The sequence below is a fragment of the Solenopsis invicta genome, chromosome 2 (assembly GCF_016802725.1).
Source record: "Solenopsis invicta isolate M01_SB chromosome 2, UNIL_Sinv_3.0, whole genome shotgun sequence".
Lineage (NCBI taxonomy): Eukaryota > Metazoa > Arthropoda > Insecta > Hymenoptera > Formicidae > Solenopsis > Solenopsis invicta.
The window spans coordinates 191,781-216,171 of NC_052665.1; the positions used below are offsets into that span (position 1 = coordinate 191,781).

Below are 24,391 nucleotides of genomic sequence, written 5' to 3' on the forward strand. Positions count from 1 at the left end.
TCCTTTTTTGGTATGAAAGGACACCAGAAACTGTTACAAATAGTCTACCTCCAGGATGGATCGCTGGGAACACTGAAAGAGGCTGGATGACAGCAGACAGCTTTTATAATTATATAACTACTAAATTCCACCCATGGCTCGTAAAAAACAACATTCAATTTCCAGTAGTTTTATACGTAGATGGTCATGCTTTGCATCTGACCCTGGCTTTGTCACAATTTTGTAAAACAAATCAGATAGAGCTCATTGCTTTATATCCTAACGCAACACACATACTGCAGCCACTTGATGTAGCAGTATTCCATCCATTAAAATCAAAGTGGAAAAAGGCTGTTGATCAATGGAGGATCGATCACGGAGCTGTAAAATTAAAAAGAGAAAATTTTGCTCCAGTTTTAAAACAAGCTTTGGATTCAATGCCTAATTTAGCAAATATTATTGAACATGGCTTTTGGACTTGTGGTCTTTCACCATTTTCTTCAGACGCTGTTGATTTCAATATTTTAAATAAAAAGAAAAAAAAATACAGAGTTTAGTAAGCATGTGGATCAAGATTTAGCAGACACAAATAGCGAACAAGAGGAAGCCAAGAAACATCTCAAATATTTCAAACATCGATTGAGTTCTGATGATCTTCAGGATTTTGAAAATGCTTTATCAAATGGAAGCTTGAAGATTTCTAACAGTAACAATGAGGGTCTTTTTAAGACCCTCTGGCTGGACATGAAACGTCTATCTGGTGCTATAAATAATTAAATATTTTAAACATTTAATATTAATTATAATAAACAATTTTAAATACTATTTAGTATTATAAAATTTTTATAATTACTATTATAAAAATAATTAATATTAAAAATAATTTAATATAATTAATATTATAGTGTTACGTCCGGAGGACTCCACGATTTCCCTTTTCGATAGTTAGTATCACTCGCGTTATCATAAAAGAAACGTGATGGTGTGAGAAATTTGTTCCGAAGGAAAATAGAATTAGTAAATATACGATCTAAAAGATAACATAAAAATACAGAAAGAATCATGTACTAACAGAATTTGAAACAAATTACTCAACCTGACGCAACGATTCATGAGAACGGACAGAACCAGGACTCGAAAAAACTATTTGAGAAAGATAAATTTAAACCGGAATGACGATTAAAATTTCGAAATCATAATTTATAACCCTGGCTTGTTTGTTCACCTGACAAGATCGAAAGGAATATCTGACTTGTAGGAACGGATAAAGCCAGGATCCAAGAGAGAAAAGGGTTATGGGTTTATCTTTATCTAAGCCTTATAAAAATTATCTTTATCTAAGCCGAGATAAAGATAAGTCCGGACGTCGTACAGAAATTATCAAATTAGAAATTATAAAGGATCTGGATCTGTTTGTTCACGCGCATGACTCATCACGGATCACTCACGGTAGCTAATCCTCAGTAAATTAACGATAAGAGGAGGGGGCCATAAGTTTAAACGACAACAAAATCGATAGTGAATCTCTCGAGCGATTGGGCGACTCAATAATCAGCCCCTTTTAGAATTAAGAAGACTCGAAAAAAGATAAAGGGTTAACCAATCATACATCGTCTGAGAAGACGATTCGGAAGGGCCGACGGCAAACCAGCCAACGACAAGTCGAGATTTTAGAAAATAGGATAAAGTTTATAACTATCCCAAATCTCCCAACAATCAAATCTTCATTCCACCCGCTCGATCAACTCTACGCCCCTTTTCATTTCCTATAAAATGTCCAACTTTCTCGGAATCAATCATCAATCGGGAGCAAATCACTAATCAGTAATAGTCACCAGTTTTTCCTACGAGTTACGAGCTCTGCATCACCTAATTCAGAACCACTTTTACTTTGAACTTAAAATTCGAAGCAGTGCGCGGCATCAAGTTCCACTCCAAGCCACCACCAGCACTTGCGGGGCCCCTCTAGCCACCTCAGACAGTCCTGAGAAGGTTCTTGCTACAAAAAAAGGGAAGAAAGAAAGAGAGGAGTAAGTTATCAATATTTTACCCCTTCATCCTCGGACTTTTTGTGTGCTTTTCTAACTAACGCGTTGATTGTCAGTGGACAATCTCGAAGAGTGGAATCATCCCGCGAATCGCCTTCATCGTGAAGAGAGCAGGCCGGACCCTATAAAGTTACGACAGCTTCCCCGATGGCCAGTTATCCGCGAAGATCCGCCCTTTCCTTCTTCTCAAGAAGAAGAGGAATACATCGTACATAATTTATGCATCCCGTCTCCCGCTCATTCCATCTCATCCCAGCTAACATATAAGATATTTCCCGACTCCCCTCTGTCCTCCGTTGCAAGCCCTTCATATTCTCCAACCCCTCCAGATTTCGTCGACCCCCCTTCCCCCTCGAATTCTACGACCAACGTAGAATTCATAGAGGAAATCCCCTGTCCTCCATTTCCCGCGAACTCCACGTCCAGCGTGGAATTCATAAGGGAAATCTCCTCCCTTCCTTCACCTGCGAATTCTACGTCCAGCGTGGAATTCCTGGAGGAGATCGTCACCTTCACCGAGTGCGACGACTCATCTTCCACCCAACACACACACACACAATTTTTTACAATTACTTTCACACTTAAATTGTAACAACATTCGCAAAATTTTCCATTCAATAAACACCATTGTAATGTAGTAACCAGTAATAATGTAGTACTTGCGGCAATTCTAATGTACATTCGCTACCACTTACTTTATAATTATGTTTGTACGTAAGACTTAAATTTTAAATGCATGTAAAATTTTAATCTAACCAACTTATTTAATCGAGACCCGTCATTTCCTCCTCCTGACTAGAAAGATCACGCTAGGTCCGATCCCGAGTTAAAGGGATTGTCACGTCCGCGACGCCACGGCAGCATTTTTTTTTCGTTCGGCATTGACATTACACAGACGACGAGCCGGCATTCGGTAGCAATAAACCGTCAAGTCGCGTTCTTTACATTTTCTTTCCTGGTGCCGAATTGTCGCGACAGAGTAATCTGTGCGCACGGCCAGTAAATTATGAAACTCAAAACTTCATAGTACTTTAACCTTTTTTTTTGTGTTCTCTTCTCGGCGACAGAGCGATTGTTCGCGCAGCCGGTAGCCATAAAACCCATAACCCTTTGTCGCCCTAACAATCTCCAGCGACGGAGTGTCGCGACAGAGAAATCTGCCGCGCGACCGTTAAACCATAAAAGGCGAACTGACGTGTTTTTTCTAACATTTTCCGGCGCCGAATAGTCGCGATGGGAAGGTCCACTCGCACGGCACTTAAAAGCCAATAGAATTCGAGTTTTCCATATAAAAGGATTTTGAGTGGTGGACGTACTAGCATTAAACCCCACCGAAAGTGCCGACTTGCCGCAGGTTTTGTCTAAAGAATTGTATAAATAGGGATGCAATTCCCGGCTCTTGGCAGTTCGTTCGAGATTAGGGCCAGTATAGCCGGAACAGTTCCGTGTCGCAACCGTAGCGACCGAGTTCTGTCCGAGCTATTAGTTTGCGTTGATCGGTACAGCGATCCATTTTCATTCCACTCCTAATTCAAAGTCAAACTCCAATCCAGCGCTAACATTAAGTCGAGCTCATTTCTAACCCTAGCCGAGACTAACACTAACTTTTAACACTAAATTTAATTCTAATTCTATGTATAACGTAGTTATAGCTCGAATAAGTTGTGTTGCTTTTCTTCCTTTACGCTTATATTAATAAATTGTAATGTACACGCTTAAACGCTTTGCTCAATTTCCATCCCTACTACCACCCATGTTCATGCATGCAATACCGCGAGTGTAGTGCACAAGCAAAAGTACTACGGTCGAGGCCCCGAAGGCAACCAGACAGTCAAGAAGGACGAGGACGATCATCACGGAACCAGTACGACCACCCAAGCATAAGCAACAGTCTCGGAAGTAACCGCCATCTCAAAGCTAAGTCGCAACGTCCCAATAAGGCATGTCATATAACCCGTACCTCTCAACCGTGACCCCTTATTTCCGCTGGCTACACTCCGGGGTTTGTAGCTTAGCTAATTTCTACAGACATCAACTTAGCCAGATTATAATTTGCAACAACTGCTACAGTAAAACATCCGAACGCGACCGTTTATATTACGATTCCGTCACGCGCCATAGCTTAATTATCGGCGGGGACGAATGCGTATGGTGCTCATCGTGCCGCGCTCTAATCTCATACCCAGAAACCGCGATCGCCTGCGCTGAATGCTATGAAGTACTAACCGACCTCGCGCGTCATTTATTTGATTCGGATGACAAGCCGTATCTTAAGATCGAGCCTACCGTTATAGAAATCGAGGAAACGTGCGAGTGTTTATTTCCCGAGGAGTAGTAACCGCATACGCTAAACTAAAGCATGTGCCCCCCGCCGCGTATTGCCATTTACTCAGCTCGTGTCCAACGCGAAGCAAATCGCACGTTCGGTACATGGTTACGCAGTACCCGGTGCGTAACCTCTCTGTATTTTCGCAATGACGATGAATCAACGATAGTATGCCTCGAGTGCAAAGGCAAGCATTCGAGCACCAAAAAGAGAAATTACCTCGCGGTAATTACGCACTATATCCATCTCGGCCATTTATATAATCCGCAAAAGTGCGATCTCTGTCACGCGCCTGTAGCTGCCCGCCGGCACCCTCTAGATTGTGACCGCTGCCCCCACGAGTTGGAGGACTTTGTAGCGTATTTAGTTCGAGAGGGGGATAGTCCCTGGAATCCTGACGCAACTATACTCGCGCTCTCGCGACACACCTTTTAAAGCTATAAAAACTCTCCCCCCCCCCCTTGGCCACTGGTCGCGGAGAATCGGGCCCGCCGCCGGATAATCCGGCCACGCGATCCGCTCCTGGGCTGTGGAGACCCCGGAGCTTAGGCTTCGAAACAGCCAGTTTCGCCAAAACGCGCGTATTCCGCCCAACGGCGACCGCGCTCAGTCGGGACGTAACAGGATTAAGTTCCCTGACTCTAATCAGGACCGACGATCGCACGGCTCGAGAATAGGTGTTAAAACGTGTCTCGGCACGCTGACCCATATTTCTGAGCTATATCTGTGCGTTCGCCCTCGTGCCGTGCGTCCGATAAGTACGGCCACGAGTTAATAACGTCTGTTGCGTCCTACCCCGCCTTGCCCGTACCTCAGGTAGCCTATCTTTCCTACCTTTCCCTCAAGGCTGGACGTAACAATAGTAACTAAATATTTGATCAAATTTAAACAAATTTGATCAAAATTTATGTATTTACCTAGAGACTTTGTCACTTATTAACATTGTAATTACGTACTTATTCATATTTACTTTAGGAGAGAATGCTAGTAATAGTGTAAATATGAATGAAGACTCCGGACTGAATAAAAATAAAGTGTTGATTGAGATTGTAGATCCAGGGCCTTGTATACCTGTATTAGATATAGATGTACATATTAGAGATTTAGAAATAGTTTTATTACCAGAAGAAAATAAGAACAGTTTAACACTGAAGACAGAAAGTTTAGGTACAGCGGAAGCTCACATAAATACTTCAAAGATTTGTGATTCAACATGTATGGTTGATGTAAACCCTTCTGAAGATTTTGGTCAATGTAACTTGTTTGAAGGTTTGTAAATTATTATTGTATAAAATATGTTATACAAATTAAAGTTAATTTCATTATATTTATATATTTTTCAGTTGATGCAAATGTTGATGCAAACGTTGACGCAAATGTTGAAAATAAAACACAAAATGATAAAGAAGTGTTTCAAAGATTCAAGGAGAGCTCAAATTGTAATAAACAAGTTTTAAATATTGATGCAATTGAAGGTAACATAAACAATTATTTATTTTAAAAAATAGTGTATAAAATAAATTTAATTTTTTAAAATATTGATTACAGAGTTCAAGAATGGCAATGAGGAAAATAAAATTGAGTATGGAGATCTTAGTATGAAAAGAGTGACAAAGATTTTTGAAAAGTCAAATAAAAATGTTTTACAAAACACTGTTTTTAAAAAGATTCAAAACCGAGTGAGTGATAAAACTCGAAGTATGTATAAAAACTAACTTTCCAATATTTTTTAAATACTTAAATAATGTGATTTTTAATAAGAACACTTTTTACAGATATTGATGCGGAATGCAATAAAGATGGAGAAAGAAAAAACGTCCCATTGCCTTTCAAAAGAGCTCTGATTTGGCTTGAAGACATTAAAAGAATAAAGAAAACAAAGTCAACTAAAAAGATCTCCACCGTATTGACGTCAGAAGAGTGGCAACAACATCATTTGGAAATACAAGAAGAAAAATTAAAAAAACAGAGAGAAATAGAAGATAGAAAAAAGCGTAGAGAAGAAGCAAAGAAAAGAAAAGCTGGAGAAAAAGAAGCTAAAAGAGCTGCAGCTGAAGAAAAGAAAAAACTGAATGAAGAGATAAAAAAATTGATGGCGAAGAAGAAAACATTTAAAAAAAAAACTAATACTAATACTAATAAAACATTGTAATTGTTTTGTAATGAACCAAAATGTGTTGTGTTGAACTGTTAAAGTTTTATATAAGTTTAATCTAATTATTAAATTACTGATAAAAGTGAATTATTTAATATATTGGAAAACTCTTTATCAATTAATAATAAATAAATTTATTTATTTAGAACAGTAATAATAAAAATAAATCATTTATTAGACTGCAACAAAACTTCTTTTAAGACTTTATTTTCTAACCTAACCTCTAAGGTTAAGCATTTCTTTCAATATTTTTATATTTTTAACTTTTTTAAAGTTTTTTATTAACTTATTTATTATTTTATTCTTGCTTTTACTTTGAAAAATAAAATTCCTTTCATTAAAATTATTTTAATACACTTAAAAAGTTATGGCCAGTTACTAGGACCTCATAATTTGGACGCTGGGACAATCGCATTATGGCTGGTCATTGGTATTGGTCGATGGTATACATCGATGTCTACTACATTTTTATTTAAATTAAATAAAATACCACAAAAAATATCACTTTTTTTACTCGTTTAAGCAGAAAATAGTTATAACTTCCTAAATAAAAAAGTTTCTTGTAGCATAAAATTAATTTTATGTATTAGATTTAAGATTTATTTTCTTCGTATCCTCCGTTATTGGTACTTTTACCTTACTCTTCCAAGATATACGTAGGACGCTATGTTAAAGTATACAAAAATTATTTTTAAACTGTTTACGGACTTTGACATGGTTATGTTTATAGAACGCGGCATTTGCGACAGTTTAAGTCAATGTTCTGATAGATATGCACAAGCTAACAACAAATACATTCAATCGTATGACCCATTGAAACCATCATCGTACTTAACGTACTTTGATGTAAATAATTTGTACGTTGGGCAATGTATCAACTATTACCATACAAAGATTTTCAATAGGTTGATGATGTAACAAATTTTAATTTTATGAACATTGCGCTAAATTCCCCAACAGGCTACATTCTCGAGGTAGACTTGTAGTACCCATAATATTTACATGACGGGCATACCGATCTAGCCTTCTGTCCGGTACGCGATAAACCAAGCGAGAGGAGAAACTGCTTGCGACAGTCCCCCAAGAGGGAGAAGGGGACGCGAATATCCCGTTTAATCACCGCGCCTTACCTCTTTATTTTTAATTGTCTGCGCATTGTTTTTTATAACGTGTATTTTATCGAAAGCACTAGGGCGTATCGGAGTTAGCAGAATCTGAGCGGACGGCAATACTAATTGTGTGTGCGTGGCGAAGATCCAAACGGAGACGTCGACGAGGAAGCCGAGGGAACAACGGAAGTCACACCACCGCCGACCCCGCCCCGGAAAGCTAAGTCGCGGTTCCGCCTATTTATTACTACCGCCTATCTTCCCAAACGCCTCATGTATTAACGACATCCTTCATTGTAGCGAATCTCACCGGAGGAGCCTCCCGACAGAGTCAACGGACTGCAGGCCGCTAAGCCGTCATCCCGAGTAAACGCCCGCGGCAAGCCGGAAAGCGCGGATCGTCTTGTCACTCGTATGTGTCACAGCGACGAGAGGTCCAGCTCAGGAGCCGCAGATTATCTCCTATCGATCCACTATTATAAGCCGCCGCTCCGGTAATCATAATCTTAAGTCTTTAAGTGAGGGTCGATCTCCGCGCATTTCCGTCAACCGTACCGCAATGATGAGAGTGAAATATCCCGCGATTAATTAGTAGTGCTGAAGTGGCAACACTTCCAGAGAGATCGATCGCAGCTCAAATATCGCTTAGTCCTTCTCGGAGTGCGGACACCGACAATCGCGCGTACCGTCTAATTTTAAGTTGAAGTCGCATATCGTTTGTACCGCGTTTAGTAGTTGTGAATTATCGTCTCGTGTCGAGTCGTGCTAGGAAGGATTATCGTACCGTATCGTGCCGTGTCGGAGTGATTTCGGGGCAGTTTTGTACTTATGTCGAACCCGTTGTAGAAATTTTCGCAATAGCAGGATAGCTCGTTGCGTGGAATTCGCGAATTCGCGCGGTCCGATCTCGGCGAGACGTGACACCGGTCGGTCTCCGCGAGATTTGCAACGCCATAGAATTGCCGCGAGACGCACCGGCTACCGGAGTTCCGCGAGATAATTGTCAAAATTGTTAGTCGCGAATTGAGTCCTACCGTCGAGGGCATGGCACCCGTTTGGACTTCGTGTGACATTGAAATTATTCGTGTGCGAGAATAGTATTGTCTGTACCGTGTGAGTTTACGTGATGATCATTGTCGTGCCGCGTGTCTTTATGTTGTAATAATTATTGTGCTGCGTATTCTGTATTTTGTCCCGTTGTGACGCGTTCTCCGTCTCAGTAAACTTGCGATTCTTTTTGAATATTTCCGGTGATCAAAACTACGCCTCCGTTAACTTCAAATACCGATAGAACCGTTAATCCGCCTCTTCTGTTAGTTCACTATTTTTTCGATTATCCTAAGATCGTTTACCGCTTGTTAGTTGCGTAACATTTGTAAACTCCCTGTAATTGTTAACTCATATCTCCGATTACTCTGAATTATATTATCTTTACTTGTTCAAATTATCTTTAGCGTTGTGATTGCGTTTCCCTCCCCTTCCCCCGCTACTCTTAAGAACTACGCCCCTCTGTCCCAATTTCGGAGCAAGCCGCGGGCAGCGGTATACGTCTTGCCGTGTCGTGCATTTCCCGATCTTTACGAGAGATCGCACCTGGCACCTAATTAGTAATTACGCTTTGAGGAATTCCCGTTTATCGTCTCCTTTTTTTTATTGGGCGTACTCTCCTGCGCCTACTCCTGGCGAGTGCAGGAAAAGTACGTCGCAGGTTACATTAAATAAAAAATATTTAATCAAATTACATTGTTCTTATTTATCTATAAATTATGTGATCCATCGAATCCCAATTACTTTACATAAACCATGTTTCCCTTTCTACGCAGTATTTTTTTCATAAGATACATGTCCGGGTGAGTTGCGCGATACGACTCATATTCGTAAAATCCTCCGACAACGGCTTTTCTCTTGTAATCTTCGAGTAGATATGTCACGGGATTAATTATCTGTACTATGGCAATTTTAAACACCTCGGTTGTCCAATTTAGCGTGTAACCTTTCTCCAAGACCGTCTTGTACTTGCTAACGCGTACCGAATCGCCGACTTTAAATTTTGTATGACCCGCGATCTTAATATGGGTATACACGGTGTCTAACAGCTTTTCAGCAATTACAGGGGTAACATCAATGGGTCACATACCAATAGTGCGATGCTTTCGCGTATTATAGTTCGACACAAGACGTGGTAACAAATCGACCTACTTGTAATTTCCATTGAGCGTAAATTGCTTCCACATATTGTTCTTCAACGTACGGTTGAACCGTTCAACGATCGATACTTTCAACACTGAATACGTAGAATAATGGTTGATATCATGTTTTTTCAAGAAGTTCTGTACTGTTGCGTTGTAAAATTTTTTGCCCATACCCGCCCATACAAATTTTTCGGACATCTTCCGCTTTCTCAAATTATCCTAGCGATAGCATCAGCCGTCTCTCTTCCACCTTTGACTTTGAGCGGTATGGCCAATGCGTACTTGCTCAACGTATCAATGACCATGAGTATGTAGTGATAGCCTCTGTTGGAGCTCGAGTACGGACGCATCTCAACCACATCAGCTTGCCACAAATCATCATATCCCAGAATTATAACGCGTCTTCATGGAAAATTTCTTCTCGCAGCATGCAGTTCCTCCACTAGGCGTTGCCTATCGGAGCTAACATTTCGTTTTTCTTTACGTCCATCTGATGACATCATGTTTCACATGCAACTGTCATTCTTTGACGTTTTGTTCATGTTTCTAACGTTTTATACACGTTATATTTAACGTTCATGTACGTTCTTTAACGTTTTGTTCAAGTTTTTAATGTTATTTGTCAAACGTTATCGTTTATATTGTCATTTTTTGTAGTTTGTATTGCCGTTCTTTGTTGTTCTTAGCCGTTTATATTGTCATTTTATCGTTCACTACCTTTTTCAGTCATTCTTCAATAACCTTTTTTTGTCTTCCGGTTTCTGCCAATGAGATACTTTTTCGTAACTATACTTAACCCGATCTACTGCCGTTCGATAGCCATCCATCACTCGTTCCTGAATCTTTTGATAGCAATCCTCAGCCGATCGATAGTTATCAGCCAGCCGTTCTCAAACCGTTAAATTTTTATTTAGGAACCGTTTGAAATTATTTGTTAGACGTTCGTAACCGTCTTTTCGACGTACATTGCCGCTTTTTTTTTTCTTTTCTGGCTCGACTTTAATAATTATACGCTGAAGCTTGTTTATTGCAGTCCACAATCCTTGCACATCTTTTTCACACAGTCTGCCTCTTGTCTAACTCTTTCTAATAATTCGCCAAAGTTTCAACGTGCTGCTCTACGAATAATTTGTTGACGGCGTCGGTATCAGTCTCAGGCAGCACTAGACAGCGAATTTTGTGCAATCTTGCGTCAAAGTCCATATCAACGCAACACAAAGTGTTTTCGCGCACGTAATTTCTTACTACAACGGTATACTTCTACAACGGTAATACGAATTGTCGTTTCTCCTTTCGGATTGTCCAAATTTGTTGATTGGCATTTTTCAATTCGGATGATATTGATCTGGCTCGTTTCGACAGTACGCGCATGGTATAAAGACAAGTGTATGCTCATCGCGTGATCACCCACTGCGCAGTCAAAGTATGACGTCACAAGCGGAGCCAATCAAACTGAACGGTTCAACTACAATAAATGGCGGCCCTTATGAATATTATATTATTATATTATATATTATATTATTATATTATTATATTATTATATTATTATATTATTATATTATTATATTATTATATTATTATATTATTATATTATTATTATTATTATTTCCCCCTCTACATATATCCTCTACATATCTCCTATCCAATTCGTCGACAAATCGTCGATAAAAGTTTGAATTGCGCGAAATTTGATTTTTAAATTTTAAATTTAAATATGAGTTGCGCCAATTGCGAGAATCGTGAGGATCATTTTCATTAACTACTCTCTAATTTTAATTAAAAATTATTATTTCTCTGTAATTTTTTCTTTAATAATTAAAGATTGACAGTGAAGTTGCTAGCGATTTATTGTCACATGAATATGTAACGGAAGAAAGCGACAGATACTTGACGATAGCGTCATTTTTTACCAACTTCTCTCAAGTCGCTAGATTTTAATTAAGTTCAAGCAAATAAAAATGAATCATTGCTGTAAAAAATAGATTTAAAAATAAAAAAAAGTTAAAAATTTACGAATAATAAATAGTACTATCTTTATATATGTTGTTATTATTGTTATTATTAAACTATGCTTACAAAGTGACATAAAAGAAGAAACTGTCAAACCTATATGTAATAGAGGTCAACTGGCCTATTATTCTGTAATCTCAACGATGTCATTATAATACCGTTGGAAAACTATTATATAATACAAAAAAATTACAATATATAACAATATTATAATGACATTGTTACAGACTAGGCCAACCGAGAATAATATAATATTTTTTAAACGAAAAAAATTAACATTTTTATATTTTGTATAAAACTTTTCTATCTTTGTTACGTTTGTAATGTTAATTTAATTTCGTTATAGAATATTTCTTAGTTCATAAAATACTACTTTAAAACTAATTTTTCTCTGCAAACTTGAAAGCAAATTAATATATCTGACAAGAATGCCATTAACATAAGCTATTAAGAAACAGCAGTTTTAAATTTACCGCTTTACTTTTGACGTCACACTTTGACAATTCTGATTAGTCGTATGCGCGTGAGCATACCTTTGTCTTTATATGGGTACGCAAGTTAATTTATAATGAAGCCAGCATCGCAAAGTTCCTCGATGATAGCCAGTATCTCGTTGTCATGCAAATTGTTACCGGCCTGACGCGAATGATCGAGCAATCGTAGGCGATCTACTAATTCATTAGGATCGTCCCAATAAACGTAATCAATCGCATCGTTTAGTATCATAGCGCTAGGTAGTCCCTTTCCAGATTTATTCTTTCTCTCTGGTATAGATTCGATCGACATCAATAGTGCGATCACGTATCTGTACTTGTATCCTCTATTATTCCGTAGTCAACTCTGCGCGATGTAATTGCGTCTATGCGCGTTTGTAGTAAACAATATGCTCTTGTACTTTTGCAAATCGTCTTTCGTATAAATTAAATCATAGGGAGTCTCTTAAAAATCAATTCATAAAGACCGGGTGTACCAGCGTATAGCACGCCATTGACAATTATGTTGTCACTACTGTCCACGTCGAACTTTTTATTACCAAGCATCATTATTACCAAGCATCATTCCATCCTTGTCGATACGAACGCCATACACGGTGTCTATAATTTTTTCTTTTCCGCTGAGGAAATCTCCGACGTATAGTCGTGAGCTAAAAGGTAGCAACACATTTTTTTGATGGTAGATGGTTTGATGCTTAATTAGTTGGATCCACAGGTAAGAATCAATGACGTTCGCCGTTTAATGAGCAAGTCTACATTTCAAAAACAATCGAAGAAAATGTGTTGCAACCTTTTAGCTCACGACTATACTTTTGACCCAGCGAACTTAAATGCTGCGCTAACGCTTTTTGACCTTCCAACGTTTGCATCTGTTGTTGAACAGACGTTCCAAACAAATTGTCGGTGGTTTCGAAAACGTTTTCTAGAGCCTTATTCGTTGATTTTGCAGATCGTCGTACTTGGTGTGGACGTTATTGCTGATGAATCTATCGCGTCGTCTAATGTATGCCGCATCAATTTGGGTGATTTGCTTAACGCGTGATCCACTGAAATGTCTTTTTGATTTCTCTTCATATTACGCCGTAATCACATCCTTCTAGGATCTTGAATGACATTTCAATATCTACGCCATCATGCGGCTCGTCTTTTATCGCGTGCCTGCTAGAGTTGTCAACGATCTTTTGTAGTGGCTCAATGATCGGCTTAAAGTAACTCTTGATCGCGATATCTTCCTCAATCTTGCTAGTTTTCAAAGCGCAATGTTTTTTACGGATGACTCGGTCGTTTTTTCAATCTTCTTTGCGATCTTCTCACGCTCGCGTATATCATTGTTTTTAGCCACGTTCATCCAACGTCGACGTATCGATAACGACTAACCACGTTATGGCACCGCGAACTTGTTAAATTCTTTTCTGTATCATCCGCTAGTAAGCGCATTGTCCTTGTCTATCACTAGGAATCCATACTTTTGCTGCCAACAATTGCGACACAATTCACTGAAATCCTCATACGACATGTCGATGTTTACATGATTGTTATATACATATTTGAGGTTGATACCATCCTGTTTGAACAAAATTAATAGATTTACGTTGTCTCGTATGAAATATTTCTAGCATACGTCTGACAGAGATAAAAGCAGTCGATGTCAGCGTGTCGACCCATTGCAAAGTACTCTCTCATCGTATCTTGCTTGTCACATGCCACGTCATCGAAAACAAAGATTGAATTTAGACGCTCCTTGCTCGGTGAAATGACGTTACTGTTATTGAAGAACGTAAAGTAGCCAATTTCATCTATCGATGTCAACAAATTCTCCAAGTACTGATATTTTGGTTGTTGCAACAATTTAGAGTACACGTTCTCAAAACGTACGCCGTGAGGACTTTCCAACAAGTTTATGAGAACGTTGGTTTTACCACAATTTGAAGGGCCGCAAATAATTGCACGTATAGTACTTGGCAGCATTTTGCCATGCTTGTGTTCTCCGCGTTGTCTCCCATCGTCTGTAATCTAAAGTTGTAGTAACGCGTATTGTTAACAGTTATTGCATAAATCTTATTTTTTTTCTACTAGATAGAGAAGTAGGATTGAACGCCTATTTATATGCCTGCAAAACAGCGAATTGCTCAGTAGCAAAGATGTATGTGGTGTTATTGAGACCCTCCGATATTCTTAAATTAAGCGCTAAGCAGTTGCAATATATACCAAAGGTCATACTGTTACATATGTGCGGTGACTACATCGACCACGTGTGGGACAAACTTCCGGAACATATAAAGGTGGATTTAGAAGTTCAAAGCTATCCTTGCTGCCACATGCATTACAATCAGTCGTGACAGTAGATACACATCGACGGACCGACACCGCTGATAAAGAATTGTAGTGAATGTGAACAAAACGTAAGGACTGCAGCTTGTTAAACAGAATAATAAACGCGCTTTCTTTCAAGCTACATACCCTTGGCTATCAGTTTTGCAGTCCAGGAATGCATTTGGAGAAGCAATTAGCCAGACGTGACACGGGCATAAATCCGCTGGACGTGGCGTATCGCAAACACGACATTGCATATTGTCAAAGTAACAATCTTGCTAAGAGACACGTAGTCGACAATATACTCGCACTGTTAGCGCGGAAACGCATTACAGTGAGAGACTCGACTCTTGGAGAGAGAGCTGCCGCTGTTGCCGTTTGGACAGCTATAAAGGCCAAAACGAAAATAGATATAGGTTTAAAAACGAAGACGAGAAAGAAGAAGATAACGATGAAAAAAACGAGTACTTCCAGTAGCGAAACGCGGTGATATATTACCAATTCTACCGATATTGGACATGCTCGGATTTCTGATTGGCGAAGCGTCCGGTGTGGTGAAAGCGGTAAACAACAACAAAGCTGCGCAACGTCAGCTCGAAGAGCTACGGCGTCACAATCACACGATGGAACAAGGTCGCGGGCAGTATCTCGTTCCTTACAAACATGAACAGGGACTGTATCTCGGCCCGTGCAAACGTGGACAAGGTGTATCAGCGAAGAAAAAAAAACGACAAAAAAGCCTCCGGAGTTAGCAGCCGAGACCCGACCGAAGTCGAGTCCCAGCCGCCCGAACCGGGATGCCGGGTGTGCGCCGGACCCCCTTGGGAGAGGGCCCTAGGTACGCACTCCCGCACCCCCAGCCCCAGACGGGTCAGCCGGGCAAGTCCCCCGCCGCTAATTCCGTCCGAGGCTTACCTCCTCAACAGTGGAGAGGGTAGGGCCCTCTGTCCGGTCTGGCCGGCGCTGTGAGGGTCCCCCCTCCCACTGTTCCTTCCCGGCTCCAGCTCAAACCCTCGGTGAGGGGATCGTTGAGCCCCGCCGGCGTCACGGCCACGTGACCTGACGTCGTCGCCGCGAAACCGGCGATAACCAGCGGGCAGGAAGGGCGACGAAGTCACCCCCTTTCTACCCTTTCCTTCCCACAGGGGGAGGGTGGAGAGGGAGGAGGGCTCACTGATGTTGTTGTAGGTATACTCTCCTCCGTCTCCCCCAACGAGAAAATATACCTGGTTCAACGCCCCGACTTCCGCAAGTCGTTTGCTCATCTATTGGATACTCAATCTCTTGCGAAATGCTTTCCTCTGAGGGAGGGATAATCTCGCTTACAAGTTGGGATACAGGAGGGGTTTCTCTGCTCCGTTCATGCCTTGTTCTGTGTTTTATGAAATCCAGGATCTCTCTCAGAGTTTCAGTCAAGATTTTGCCAGATGTTCCCTGCCGAAGGGATGCATACCTCGAGGATCCGAACGAAAACAATCGCTGGCAAAAGTCCCGCGCAGTGTCTCGCGAGCGCGGACCTAACCTCCATTTCTCGAGCTCGCGACTTTTCCCTATCCCTATGCTTTTTCTTATAGGGGGGGGGGATAGTTTGAGTGACTCCTATGACGATGAGAATGCTTTTCCTTTGGCATCCTGTGCCTAGAAGTTTTAAATCTATTAAATAGAACTGAAAACTTGATGCTTGTACTGTTGATGTTGCGCAACAGAAACAGAACGAAGTTAGTGCCAGGAGCGGCGCTGGTATCGATACATGGCGCAAGATTACGAGACACGTGACCTCTCTGCCTTTCTTGAAATTTTTAGGCAGATCTAAAACTATTAAGCGTAGGGCATGCAGAGACATAACTACATTATATTATCCATCCGGACAAGACAGCCTAGGCATGATCATCATATATAGAGGATGTCAGGTAACTACCGTCCCTGGTTTCGTGGATTGATAGATCAAGTAAAACTGAGCAGAAAAGTACTTTATTATTTTTTAATATTTGCCATAGTTAACGAAATAAAAATTAATAAAGTCTGCGAATAAGCACGTATCACCGCGCGCAAGAACCGCCCGCCGGTCGCTGAGACGTAGGCAGCCGCGGCTGTAGGCGCGGCGCGGTGCGGTGATGAGGGAAAAGCAGCAGTAGCTGCGGCCTGCAAGTGGCAAGGAGGAAGAAGGTTGCCCCGGCTGCCTACGTCTCAGCGACCGGTGGGCGGTTCTTGCGCGGTGATACGCGCTTATTCGCAGACTTTATTAATTTTTATATCGTTAACTATGGCAAACATTAAAAAATGATAAAGGATTTTTCTGCTCAGTTTTACTTGATCTATCAATCCACGAAACCAGGGGCGGTAATTACCTGACAACCTGTATAGGATAAAATTAAAGACAACAGGTTTATTTATTTAGATTTACTTATTAAATAACTTAACTTTATGCTAATTTTATCTTTACATTGTTGCGCCACAGTCGTGCTCATTTTTTACGATTTTTGGAACAACATGAATGTAGCATAACATTGTGGTTGCACGAAGTTGCTGAATAATTAATATCGAGCGTGCTTTATTGCCCGCGCGTCGTCTGATTGTCTTTTATGCGAGTGCGTGTTGCTATGACAATGGTCCGCAGTCTCGTGAAAAATGTTTAAAAAAAGAAATACCCGAGTAAACGTCTCTTCCACCAATTAATTAAACCTGAATCTTTTTTCTGCCTTTTCATTCTTATTCAACGTACCATTGCTTTATCAATTTTAATGCTTATTTTGTCATATTTATTTTTAGTTATTGTACGAGAAACTTATTGCAAATTTTAAAGTATTATAAATGTCTGATAGATAACATTTTCTAGTTAATATTTATTACATAAAAGCTTTACTACCGAAATTTTTCTTTAGTACTTTTTAAGAGAAATACAATCCGAAAACAAAGTGATACTATAGCGTTGATGATCTTTTTCTTTATATTAAGATAACTGTACCCTATTGCATAGTCTAGTAACCAATATGGCCTACTTTCTGTTTCCAAATAATTACATGATGAACTGAACAAATAATAGTAACATATCTGTACACCGCGACTTTGATTTTGTCTCTAGGGAAATTTTCCAAACTGAGAAGTCACCATTTTCTACATATTCGCAGTTCATGTTTTATGTAACGACTAGAGCTTATTGGTCGTTATGTTAATCATAAACTGTAAGTATGTAGAAAGATAGCGATATTCTCAGTTTGTAAAATTTCCCCAAGGACAGAATCAAAGTCGCTGGGTGTACACTGTCAAGATAATTTGTTTGCGACAGTTGACTGCTCGGTTTATAGAAGTGATAGAATTTCCTTGATTATGTTTTTCATGATCTAATATTTTGTAGCAATAAGAAATGGTTTTTTTTCTTTGAATCTGGCTATCAATTTTTATTTTTAGATTCTACAAAAATTTAGAAAAAAATTGCAAAGGCGATTTAGATAGGCCATATAGAATACAATTACCTTACTATGTGCCTGTAAAGTTGTTTTTTATTTTTCTATATTTCGGAAACAATTGAAAATGATGAAAAAAACGCAAAATACGTACTCTATCAATTTGAAGGATTATTCTTTAAACACTTTAAAGGAGGCCGGGGAGAGCGATAGAGCAACCTTTCAAAATAATTGAATACGTATTTCACAGTTTTTCTAGTTTAAACCGTTCTGAAATATAAACGATAGGAACATATTTTATACACTTTATAGGACATATATAAACATATATAGCGGTGGAAAAAAAAAATTTGTGATATAAACATACAATTATAAATTTTTCTTAAAGAGTTCTTAAAATAATTTTTAAAATACCAACGTACATAAATTTCGAAACAGTTAACAAGTCATTTCAAATTTTTAATATCTTTATCAAACTTATAATTAGTAGAGAAAGAAGACAGAAAAATATAAAATTACCTGTGCAATCACGTAAGAAATGAGTAATATGTAAAAGCATATTGCACGGAAACGTTCACCATCAGTTTTTTCAAAAGGCCATAAGCCAAGAAATCTTAACAGAATTTCGTTCAATTTATAATACTGATTGTTGAACGTATACATGTATTCTCTTACAATGATCGAGAAGCAAATAAGAAACGAATCTGCAAAGTAGATTTTCAAGAACTGAAACTTTATGCTTATTTTTCTTCGTAATTTATTTGATATATCAGTCATTTTGCTTATATTTTCCATAAGTATCTATATTGTATATGTATATATAAAATATACATTGATAAAATATTAACATATTTTTCTCTTTCTTTAATATACACGATTGTTTTATGATCTTCTGCGATAAAGTATGTTTAATATGTCCAAGAAAAAACAATGCGGGAGCCCACATGACATTTCCTGTATACGTTCACGTAATAGATTAAATGCCTGTTCTGTGTACGATATACATACTTTATGTAAATCTAAATCGTTAAACAGTTGTTTCACGCATTTAACCTTTTCCGGATCCGAAAATCCGTAACACTGCTGCGTAAAGAAAGAAAAGAATTTATATAACAGAGTGATGAAATAGTGCATTAAACCAATGGTACTCACTTCTAAAATTTCACGCTGTTCCGGAGTCGCGCGTTGAAGAGCCATTACGATAAACCACGTACATTTTCCTTGCTGTATATCAGTGCTATCTTTGCCAATGGCTTCTGAATCTCCAAAGAAATCCAAAAAGTCATCTTGGACTTGGAATAAATGTCCAATTTCCAATAAAATCGTTTCTGCTTGCTTAAACTTTTCTGGGTCTTTTATTCCAGCCTACAACAACGATGTCGAAAATTTTTTACTTATTTTTGATGTTTTTTCGAGAAGCTATTTTTGATTGGGAAAAATTTAAATTTTTCTTACTAAATTCATTGCTAGGAATACTGGACAAACAAATGAATAATACGACGTTTTGTTCCTGACAATACACTTGTATTGATCCATTGTGAATAAGTTCAGATTTAGCTTCTTGCTAAAATTTTTAGACAACTGTAGATCTAATATTTGGCCATCTAATGTTTTTAATATGATCTGTTGAAATATTTTTATACATAAATGCTTGGTCAGAGGAAAAAAATAGTTATCATAACCTATGCATAATCGGAAAAGAGATATTCTCACTCACATTATGGAATGTTTCTAGTAGATTAACATAGCAGGTTTTCCCTTTGAAATACTTTTGTAGTATATAATATACAGAATTTTTCAATTTTAGAGCATCAGTTATTACCGACAACCCTACATTATCGTTTAGATACCAACATGGTTGTCCTCGATGAAGTACTGATTTGTCTTGAATATCGTCAATCATGAGACCAGCAGCTTGCATCTGTGTTTTTAAAGAATGTTTAAAATCGTATCAGATTAGAACGTACATACGTTTCACTAAATTACACACCAGTTCCCCACACCATGCTAAAATCCGTGCTAGACGAATATTTTCTTTTGTAACTTGTTCATTTGCCAATAACTGATATGCATGTATTAGAATTAATGCTCTAAATTGTTTTCCTCCTGGCACATTATATTCTAATACCTGTAATAGAAATGTTTAATAGAATGTGTACTCTTATAGCAAAAAACTTTATAGTGATGTTACAATTTGCTCACAGAGTCACGTGTAATTTACGATGTCACTGCGAGGCTACTGTGAGTTATCAAAACATAACTGGTTCGTCGTATAAGTGCTATACGAGGTGTGTTCAAAAAGTATCGCGAATTTTGTGTTTTTTCAAAAATTATTTATTTATTCATGAATATCTATTTTGTCCCCTTCAAAGTAATCCCCATGAGATATTATACACTTGTGCCAACGGTTTTTCCAATCTTCGAAGCACTTCAAAAAATCATTTTTTTTTATCTTGTTCAGCTCCTCCTTCGATGCCGTCTTTATCTCGTCAAGCGTAGCGTAACGTCGTCCTTTCATGGGCCTCTTCAGTTTAGGGAACAAGAAAAAGTCACAGGGGGCCAGATCTGGGGAATACGGTGGCTGCGGCATCATTAGTGTGTTGTTTTTGGCCAAAAAGTCGCGCACAAGCAACGATGTGTGAGCAGGGGCGTTATCGTGGTGCAAAAGCCAATTTTTGTTCTTCCACAAATCCGGGCGTTTCTGGCGGATTGCTTCGCGCAAATTGCGCATAACTTGCAGGTAATATTCCTTATTGACCGTTCTACCCTGTGGCAAGAACTCATGATGCACCACGCCCCTGCAATCGAAGAAAACTGTCAGCAAAACTTTCACATTCGACCGAACTTGGCGCGCTTTTTTCGGTCTTGGTTCGTGCGGCAGCTTCCATTGAGATGATTGAGCTTTGGTTTCCACGTCATAACCATAAACCCACGATTCGTCACCAGTTATGACCCTCTGGAGCAAATTTGGGTCGTCGCGGACAGAGTCCAACATCTCATTAGCAATGTTCATGCGATGCTGTTTTTGGTCGCAATTGAGCAATTTTGGTACGAATTTCGCGGCGACCCATCTCATACCCAAATCATTGATAAAAATCGAATGGCACGAGCCAATCGATATGTTTAGGTCCTCAGCAACTTCTCTAACGGTGATTCGACGATTGGCCAATACCATTTTCTCCACTTCATTAATTTTTTCGTCTGTTGTTGAAGTGCTCGGGCGTCCGGCACGCTCTTCGTCGTTCACATCTTCTCGGCCTTCTGAGAACATTTTGTACCACCGATAAACGTTGCTTCGGTCCAAGGTAGCTTCTCCGTATGCCACAGTCAACATTCGGAATGCATCCGCGCACTTAATTTCGTTTTTCACACAAAATTTGATACAGGTTCTTTGATCCATTTTTTTGAATAGGTAAAAATCGAAGACGATCCAAAACACGTGCAAGCAAAGCAGCTGTCAACAATTAAGTGAACATTCAAAATGGCCGAGCTTGTCGGCATAAGTGAGAGACATGAGTACCAACATAACGCCACAAAAAGATCGAAATTCGAATATACGTAACCCGCGAAAATTCAAAATTCGCGATACTTTTTGAACACACCTCGTATGTGAGGTCTTTATTGCGATGCTTTCCTGCAATCCACGACAATGCCTTGGAGCCGTAGCCCTGAGTCGTACAAATTTATGCGATACTACCACTATTTCGTTGATACTTTTATACGCTGAGTCGAGTTGTTGCACAATTAATAATTTGTATTGCTATGTACGGAATGATGATAATTCGTATTGCTATGTATGGAATGATGATCTCGTCTCCAACGTGAGAAATCGATTGATTGCTGGTTCGCTCGAGCAGCCGAATATACACTCTTCCGTGGTTCATGTCTTCGCACCGCTTGGTCATCCACGAATAGCGAGCGGTGGGTCCCTCCGCGAGTCCCTCCGCGAGTCCCAGTGGCGGGATGGTAGGGCATCGATGCGCGCGTGTATGTGTGAACGCAAGAGTGTATGTGCCCGTGCTTGAGCTGGACTTGTTCGATCATGTACGAACTCGTGCCGTGCACAACCTTACGCGTATAGCACTTATACGACGAACCAGTTATGTTTTGATAACTCACAGTAGCCTCGCAGTGACATCGTAAATTACACGTGACTCTGTGAGCAAATTGTAACATCACTATAAAGTTTTTTGCTATAAGAGTACACATTCTATTAAACATTTCTATTACAGGTATTAGAATATAATGTGCCAGGAGGAAAACAATTTAGAGCATTAATACTAATACATGCATATCAGTTATTGGCAAATGAACAAGTTACAAAAGAAAATATTCGTCTAGCACGGATTTTAGCATGGTGTGGGGAACTGGTGTGTAATTTAGTGAAACGTATGTACGTTCTAATCTGATACGATTTTAAACATTCTTTAAAAACACAGATGCAAGCTGCTGGTCTCATGATTGACGATATTCAAGACAAATCAGTACTTCGTCGAGGACAACCATGTTGGTATCTAAACGATAATGTAGGGTTGTCGGTAATAACTGATGCTCTAAAATTGAAAAATTCTGTATATTATATACTACAAAAGTATTTCAAAGGGAAAACCTGCTATGTTAATCTACTAGAAACATTCCATAATGTGAGTGAGAATATCTCTTTTCCGATTATGCATAGGTTATGATAACTATTTTTTTCCTCTGACCAAGCATTTATGTATAAAAATATTTCAACAGATCATATTAAAAACATTAGATGGCCAAATATTAGATCTACAGTTGTCTAAAAATTTTAGCAAGAAGCTAAATCTGAACTTATTCACAATGGATCAATACAAGTGTATTGTCAGGAACAAAACGTCGTATTATTCATTTGTTTGTCCAGTATTCCTAGCAATGAATTTAGTAAGAAAAATTTAAATTTTTCCCAATCAAAAATAGCTTCTCGAAAAAACATCAAAAATAAGTAAAAAATTTTCGACATCGTTGTTGTAGGCTGGAATAAAAGACCCAGAAAAGTTTAAGCAAGCAGAAACGATTTTATTGGAAATTGGACATTTATTCCAAGTCCAAGATGACTTTTTGGATTTCTTTGGAGATTCAGAAGCCATTGGCAAAGATAGCACTGATATACAGCAAGGAAAATGTACGTGGTTTATCGTAATGGCTCTTCAACGCGCGACTCCGGAACAGCGTGAAATTTTAGAAGTGAGTACCATTGGTTTAATGCACTATTTCATCACTCTGTTATATAAATTCTTTTCTTTCTTTACGCAGCAGTGTTACGGATTTTCGGATCCGGAAAAGGTTAAATGCGTGAAACAACTGTTTAACGATTTAGATTTACATAAAGTATGTATATCGTACACAGAACAGGCATTTAATCTATTACGTGAACGTATACAGGAAATGTCATGTGGGCTCCCGCATTGTTTTTTCTTGGACATATTAAACATACTTTATCGCAGAAGATCATAAAACAATCGTGTATATTAAAGAAAGAGAAAAATATGTTAATATTTTATCAATGTATATTTTATATATACATATACAATATAGATACTTATGGAAAATATAAGCAAAATGACTGATATATCAAATAAATTACGAAGAAAAATAAGCATAAAGTTTCAGTTCTTGAAAATCTACTTTGCAGATTCGTTTCTTATTTGCTTCTCGATCATTGTAAGAGAATACATGTATACGTTCAACAATCAGTATTATAAATTGAACGAAATTCTGTTAAGATTTCTTGGCTTATGGCCTTTTGAAAAAACTGATGGTGAACGTTTCCGTGCAATATGCTTTTACATATTACTCATTTCTTACGTGATTGCACAGGTAATTTTATATTTTTCTGTCTTCTTTCTCTACTAATTATAAGTTTGATAAAGATATTAAAAATTTGAAATGACTTGTTAACTGTTTCGAAATTTATGTACGTTGGTATTTTAAAAATTATTTTAAGAACTCTTTAAGAAAAATTTATAATTGTATGTTTATATCACAAATTTTTTTTTTCCACCGCTATATATGTTTATATATGTCCTATAAAGTGTATAAAATATGTTCCTATCGTTTATATTTCAGAACGGTTTAAACTAGAAAAACTGTGAAATACGTATTCAATTATTTTGAAAGGTTGCTCTATCGCTCTCCCCGGCCTCCTTTAAAGTGTTTAAAGAATAATCCTTCAAATTGATAGAGTACGTATTTTGCGTTTTTTTCATCATTTTCAATTGTTTCCGAAATATAGAAAAATAAAAAACAACTTTACAGGCACATAGTAAGGTAATTGTATTCTATATGGCCTATCTAAATCGCCTTTGCAATTTTTTTCTAAATTTTTGTAGAATCTAAA

The 24,391-nt window shown here is 38.4% G+C and overlaps 2 protein-coding genes across 3 annotated transcripts; one reads left to right on the plus strand and one right to left on the minus strand.

The window, feature by feature from the left end:
- Positions 1-18,391: 18,391 nt before the first annotated feature.
- On the minus strand, positions 18,392-20,063 carry LOC105199671 (farnesyl pyrophosphate synthase). Of its 2 annotated transcripts, XM_039446026.1 has the most exons (4): positions 19,748-20,063; positions 19,486-19,653; positions 19,183-19,395; positions 18,392-19,113 (listed from the first exon to the last, which is right to left on the minus strand). In XM_039446026.1, exons 1-4 carry the CDS (start codon positions 19,949-19,951, stop codon positions 18,913-18,915), a joined length of 786 nt encoding a protein of 261 aa, XP_039301960.1. In that variant the 5' UTR covers positions 19,952-20,063; the 3' UTR covers positions 18,392-18,912. The 2 variants fall into 2 exon arrangements, with proteins under 2 accessions (XP_039301960.1, XP_039301959.1); XM_039446025.1 differs by having other exon boundaries at positions 18,392-19,395.
- A 2,184-nt stretch (positions 20,064-22,247) lies between these two features.
- Positions 22,248-24,035, plus strand: LOC105197641 (farnesyl pyrophosphate synthase; the record flags this gene model as incomplete). The annotated part of the gene is made up of 5 exons (XM_011164110.3): positions 22,248-22,400; positions 22,470-22,673; positions 22,768-22,935; positions 23,026-23,238; positions 23,308-24,035. Coding segments are annotated over 5 exons (939 nt in total), but the record flags the coding sequence as incomplete, so codon positions are not given.
- Positions 24,036-24,391: the final 356 nt, after the last annotated feature.